The sequence below is a fragment of the Syngnathoides biaculeatus genome, chromosome 12 (assembly GCF_019802595.1).
Source record: "Syngnathoides biaculeatus isolate LvHL_M chromosome 12, ASM1980259v1, whole genome shotgun sequence".
NCBI classification, from domain to species: Eukaryota; Metazoa; Chordata; class Actinopteri; order Syngnathiformes; family Syngnathidae; genus Syngnathoides; species Syngnathoides biaculeatus.
The window spans coordinates 7650612-7656964 of record NC_084651.1 but is presented as its reverse complement, the minus strand read 5'-3'; the positions used below and the strand labels follow the sequence as shown (position 1 = coordinate 7656964).

Sequence of the window (6353 nt, the reverse complement as noted above, 5' to 3'; positions counted from 1 at the left end):
AAAGTATTTGTATTGTCTTGTCAAACTGCCCTACTGCATAACATACAACATACAAGTACTGACTATACAACATGCCTTTTTTTGGGGATTATAACAACATAAAGCAATAACTATATATGTACACAGCCGGGTTGGAAGTTATGCCGATCACTTGTGTCCAGACAAACAAAAATACAAAAAAAAAAAAAAAAACAACTACGCTCCTCGTCGGGTGGGACCTCCGGTGAAAGAAACACAAACACATCAGCAGAATAAAGTAATTGCAGCTACTACGGTCCAGGATTGGGTAATAAATGCAATAAATTAAAAGGTAGAGAAGAGTGGAAAAAGTTCAAACGTGTGTTTCTTCAATACATCGGAGCCGTCTTGAGGAATACTCGGCCCTCTGAAAGACACGCAAGCACAAAGATTAATTCAAGCGTTTTTATGGCGAACCCTCCGAACGATCATCAAATTTGACGACAAAGTCGCCCACATAAGAGAAAGAGAGAAAGAAAAGTTTTGCAACACAACATCCATTTTGGGGCTCATTTTGGACAATACAAGTGAATCAACATACAACCCCTAAAATTTGCCCAAAATCAATGCATATATTGCCCCTAGGCACAGGCAAAAATGCTTGGGAATTTAGTGTCAACTATCCGTCTAGTGTACCTGCTTCTACGGGGGCTCATTTGGGACAATTTAATGGTAGGATTTTAGCAAAGTAACAACAAGCCCTGCGATTCATGCGTCAAATCAAAATGGACGACTTTCTCTTTAATTCCTGGCATGGGTACTTGATGGTTTTTCATGTGCGCTGCTATGATCAACATGACTGACAAACTTTCGGTGAATATGGTATTTGAGGCTGATTTGATTTTTTTTTTTTGTAAGTTTCCGAGGGGCGGCACGGTGGGGCACCTAGTAAACTGTTGGCCTCACAGTTCTGAGGTCCCGGGTTCAATCCAGGCCCCGCCTGTGTGGAGTTTGCATGTTCTCCCCGTGCCTGCGTGGGTTTCCTCTGGGCACTCCGGTTTCCTCCCACTTCCCCCCAAAAAACATGCAACATTAATTGGACCCTCTAAATTGCCCCAAGGTGTGATTGTGGGCGTGAGTGCCCCGCGATTGGCTGGCGACTGGTTCAGGGTGTACCCCGCCTCTTGCCCGTTGACAGCTGGGATAGAATCCAGCACTCCCCACGACCTCGTGAGGATAAGCGGCAAAGAAAATAGATGGATGGAAGTTTTTGAGACTCATTGAAATAGTATAGTGTAGACAGAAAACTTGCACAACTTTGTCTGTCCATCTTTAAATGTGTCTGGTTATAATAGACGTGCACAAAATTTGGTGTTGATTTGTAAAAACTCATCAGTGGCTGATATTTATTTATTTATTTATTTATTTTTACTTTCCTTGAAATCTCGAAATGATGATCTACAAGTCCTTGAATGTTCCCAAATTTGATACACCAAATCAAAACAACCGACTTTCTGTTCAATTTCCTTGAGACCTTTATTGTACGTCCTGTTACGAACAAGCATCCACCCATTCATTTTCTTTGCCGCTTATCCTCAGTAGTCTCGCAGGGAGTGCAGGAGCCTATCCCAGCTGTCAACAGGCAGGAGGCGGGGTACACCCTGGACTGGTTGCCAGCCAATCGCAGGGCACATGGAGACAGACAACAGTCGCACTCACAATCACACTTAGGGGCAATTTAGTGTCCAATTAATGTTGCATGTTTTTGGGATGTGGGAGGAAACCGGAGTGCCTGGAGAAAACCCACGCAGGCACGGGGAGAACATGCAAACTCCACACAGGCGGGGTCAGGATCGAACCGAGGGTCCTCAGAACTGTGAGGCCAACGCTTTACCAGCTGCTCCACCGTGCCGCCACGAACAAACATGTACACCTAATTCCATGTCAACTACTGAAAATGGTAGTGGCTAAGTTGTTCTCAGGTTTCCAGATGAGAGGTTTTGGGGGAGTTGTTTTGAAACCCCTAACAAACAAAAAAAAACAACCAAAGAGTGACTTTTGCCTGGTGTTTGGGACACCATTCAAACATCCATTCATTTTCTCTTGTCCTCTCTTAAGGTGACAGGTGAAAGTTTTGGGCAATAAGCGGGGGACACCCTGGAGAGGTCCCTAGTAAATTCCAGGGCACAAAGAGAAGAATGGCCATTCACACCGACAAAAGTCTTCAATGAACATTTTTGGAATTTGGGAGGAAGCCTTAATAGCTGAAGAAAACTCGAGCAAAGACAGGCAAGAACAACATAAATCAGGTCCTTTTGACAGAATATGCTTTGTGCGATCAATTCATTAGTATGATAATTAGCGTACACGGTTCCTACATTGTTTTGACCTAAGAGCATTATTTGAAAAAAAGGCTCATCTGAAGGCCGTTGTCCTTTTTTTCTTTTTTTAAAGGCATTTGATCCCGATTTCTGCACGATTAAACTTCCTGGCACAAAGGAAGCGCATCCTGCCCCCGCCGTCTGACAGACAATTCCCCTTTAAATGATTTATTGCTGGGTGTTAATTATGCAAATGATGTCCAAACAAACTCATCACGAGAACAATTAAGACAGCCGTTAATTAGTGGCCACTTCTCTTCTTGCTTCACTGGCATTCAATTAAAAAAAAAAAAAAAAAAAAGCTCCTTGGAACAAGCTCGCTGACTGCCGCGGCGGGCCCCGGGTCCGCTTCATTGGGGAATTTCGGGCGGGGGCTTAGAACGGAGGTGGTACAGCCAGGAACTTCGGCTTTTCTACTCTTGTCTCTCGGTGTCTGTCCAACAAGCCGCGTTGTGTCGTTAATCCAATGGCCGCGGAGACAATTGAGTGGGACAAATAATAAATATATTAAACGTCGCGGTGCATTAAAACAGAAGGCGCAGTCAAGCGAGTCGTGCTCAGCGGTGTTTCTCAGAAGTGCTCTGTCTCCCTGTGAGGTAAAAAAAAATAAATCACCCAAAGCTCCTTCCAGCAGACTGATCAGTGAGGCATGGGGTGGGGGGACGGGGGGGGCAAAAATGATCAATTACCACCCCTGGCCAAGGATGTTGTGTGGGAGTCTTATATGTTTGCTCGCGAGCTTCCTGTCTACAGTTTTGAACATACAGTGGCACCTTCACTTGCAAGAAACTCGGACTAGTTTCTCCAGTCAAGAGCTGCGGCTCGGTCGATTTGTTGTTTCCGAGCGTAGATCTGAATCACGTCTGAAGTGATATTTTGCAGAGGATAAAAAATATGCGGGTATGAATATTGTTATATTGTCTGTCTCTGTGTTACTGCACCATTAGTCTTCCATTATCTATCACTTAAGTAGTACAACACCATCGCATGGTTCCAATTTGTTAGTCATGGTGTGTCCCATTATGGGTTAGCATTATGCTAGCAGACTAAAAGGTAAAGTTATGTGGTCATTTAAAAAAATATAATTCTCCACTTCTCTACTTTTCACTCAGCCCATCCCGACCCTTATTTTTTTTTAAATATTGTGGCAGTCCGTGTGAAATATTTTTTTTTTTTGGATATACAGCACGTGACATCGTATCACAGATGAGTTTAAAGTGCCACTGTCATGAAATGGATGATTTTTAATATGTTATTAATGAAAAAACGGCTGCCACTATGGATCCATCCATTTTTTTTTCCACCACAAAACATGATTTTGACGTATGTGGCTTTTTGTCACTCCCGCCATGAAAATCCTCTCGAGGGATTGGTTTTCGACAAGAAGGAGGAAGTGACGTTGGAGGCAGGAGTGCGCTCAAGCGTTCTCGTATGTTTATACTAGTTTTCCCTGCTGGAAGGTAGCTCGTTGTTCCTGCGTGTTGGCCAAAATGCCGACTCGTTGCATTGCGGGATATTGCTTGAACACTCGGGAGGATGGATTTAGCCTTCATAAGTTTCCAAGAGACCCGGTTCGTCGTGAAAAATGGATTGCACCGGTGCGAAGGACGAGAGCTTCATGGGTTCCAAATGACAGGCATGTGTGTCTACAGCTATTAAAAATAAATAATAGTTTGGGGGGGAGGACGTAATCCTTTCAGAACGTAACAAAAGATCCACGTCCAAAAGTGAGAGGTGCTTAATGTGCCGTGTCCGCCAATCACGGGGTCGGCCGAGCTTCCGTATCCCGCGAACCGCCGGCCAAGCCGTGCCTCACGGACGAGCACGGCTTCGGCTGGGCTGGCTCAAACATACTGTCTTGGAGTCTGTTGTTAGTTAGAAGTGAGCCACATATCATCTAAATATGGCTCGAAACAATACGGTAATATTGCCGAGGACACTTCACTAGATCTTGAGATGTGCTCTTCTTCGAAAAGAGCTTCCGTGTCTGAAGGGGTGTGTCCCATAGTAGGGGCCGCAGCGTGTTTTCAATGGCGAATGTCCCACTGTGACATCACGGGCAGGAAATGCAGCCAATATGGCGACCACTTGGATGCCGGATGACATTTCCGCAACTTTGCGCACGGATGATGCGCACTCCGCTCATATTTATTCTTTCATATAGACATTGAAGTGAATAATGTTAAATGTATTTTTCATTTCAATATCTATTTTAGAATGTTTATAGCGATGACACTTGGGCTTTAAGCTCATTAACAAGGTACACAAGCTGTTGTGAGTCGCAGGAGGACAGCCCTTTTGTTTAATACCTTGCACAGTTGCCGTCGCGTCCAGCCTGTCGTCCTCCAGCTTGACGACGTCCGCGTCCTGGGTCACAGACTCTGTCGGGAAAGAGGCGGCCGATGATTGATGCGCTGCGCTTTGGTCATTAATGAATAAAGGAAGTCAATTATGAGGCTAACGAACAGTCGAGGCTGTTTGCGAGTAAATGCTTGTTGACATGACATTTTTATCAAAAAAAAAAAAAAAAAAAGCTTTTTCGGCGTACCCGAGAGCGCGCCGGCAGCGTGCTGCAGGAAGCTGTGCTCTGCCTGATCTCGGAGTTTCACCTCCTCCTCCAAAGCCTCTTGAAGTCTCCTCTTACTCCTCTTTTCCTTTTTCAGTCGCTTCTGGATGAGAACTGAAAGAAACCATAGGAGGAGAGAAAAGTGATAACAATGAAGGCATCTATTAGTTTTGGCCCGTCTGTCGGCTGACATCACATCATGAAGATTCAGGTGAGATCATCATGCATTAGGTCAGCGTTGTTGTTCTGACTCTTTGCAAACGGAGGTTAGCTTCGAACGGTTACTCTTTAAACATATTGAATACATATTGAAACATATTGTGAACATGAACCCCCAAAAAAAGTTGCAAGTGTAAAATCAGTGTTGGGAGTAACTAAATCAGTGATTCCCAACCTTTATTGACCCAAGGCGGGTATCTTACATTTGAAAAATCTCACGGCACACCAACAAACAAAAATCGGTGGATACATAAGTTAATTATACACTTTCTACCATCTATTACAAAAGCATTTATTTGTTCTGTCTGTCTTTATACACCGCTGTCATAGACGGATGAACAAAGATGAATTTTTTGGGGTTGTGGATGAATAATATTTTGACCAACTAATGGAAATTTGATAATTTCCTAACCAGAAAAAGATGTCACGGCAAAATACTGTTCCACAGAACAATCAACTAGATTATGTATACTAATTTAATATGTGTGTACATGTGATGGTGGCACAGCTGGTAAAGCGTTGGCCTCACAGCTCTGAGGTCGCGGGTTCAATCCCGGACCCGCCTGTGTGGAGTTTGCATGTTCTCCCCATGCCTGCGTGGGTTTTCTCCGGGCACTCCGGTTTCCTCCCACATCCCAAAAGCATGCAACGTTAATTAGACACTCTAAATTGCTCATAGGTGTGATTGTGAGTGTGGCTGTTTGTCTCCCGCCTGCTGCCCGTTGACAGCAGGGATAGGCTCCAGCACTCCCCGCGACCCTCGTGAGGATAAGCGGCAAAGAAAATGGATGGATGTGATTCATTACGCTACTGGGAGATTGCATTCAAGTTGCTTTTGTAAATTTCCATAAATATATATGTATTTTTTTTTACATTTGAACAACAGATGAAACAGCTCAAATTGAGTTTTTCATCCATCCATCCATTTTCTTTGCCGCTTATCCTCACAAGGATCGCGCGGAGTGCCAGGGCCTGTCCAGCTACAACAAGCAGGAGGCGGGGTACACCCTGAACTGGTTGCCAGTCAATTGCAGGGCACATGGAGACAAACAATCCCACTCACAATCACACCTAGGGGCAATTTTGAGTCTCCAATGAATGTTGCATGTTTTTGGCATGTGGGAGGAAACTGGAGTGCCTGGAGAAAACCCAGACGGGGCCGGGATCGAACCCAGGTCCTCAGAACTGCGAGGCCAACGCTTTACCACTGTTTTTCATGTCACGTCACT

The 6353-nt window shown here is 44.6% G+C and overlaps 1 protein-coding gene across 3 annotated transcripts in view; it reads right to left on the bottom strand.

Annotated features, from left to right (window-relative positions):
• dachc (dachshund c) overlaps positions 1 to 6353 on the bottom strand; it is a 53305-nt gene continuing 46952 nt past the window's right edge. The window contains exons 9-11 of one of the 3 annotated variants that reach the window (XM_061836823.1): positions 4888 to 5019; positions 4649 to 4720; positions 1 to 385 (exon numbers count right to left, since the gene is read on the bottom strand). In XM_061836823.1, coding sequence (XP_061692807.1) covers positions 348 to 385; positions 4649 to 4720; positions 4888 to 5019 — 242 coding nt within the window. In that variant the 3' untranslated portion in view covers positions 1 to 347. Of the gene's footprint in view, positions 386 to 4648; positions 4759 to 4887; positions 5020 to 6353 lie in introns of those variants that run through there. The other 2 variants (XM_061836824.1, XM_061836825.1) reach the window with 2 other exon arrangements.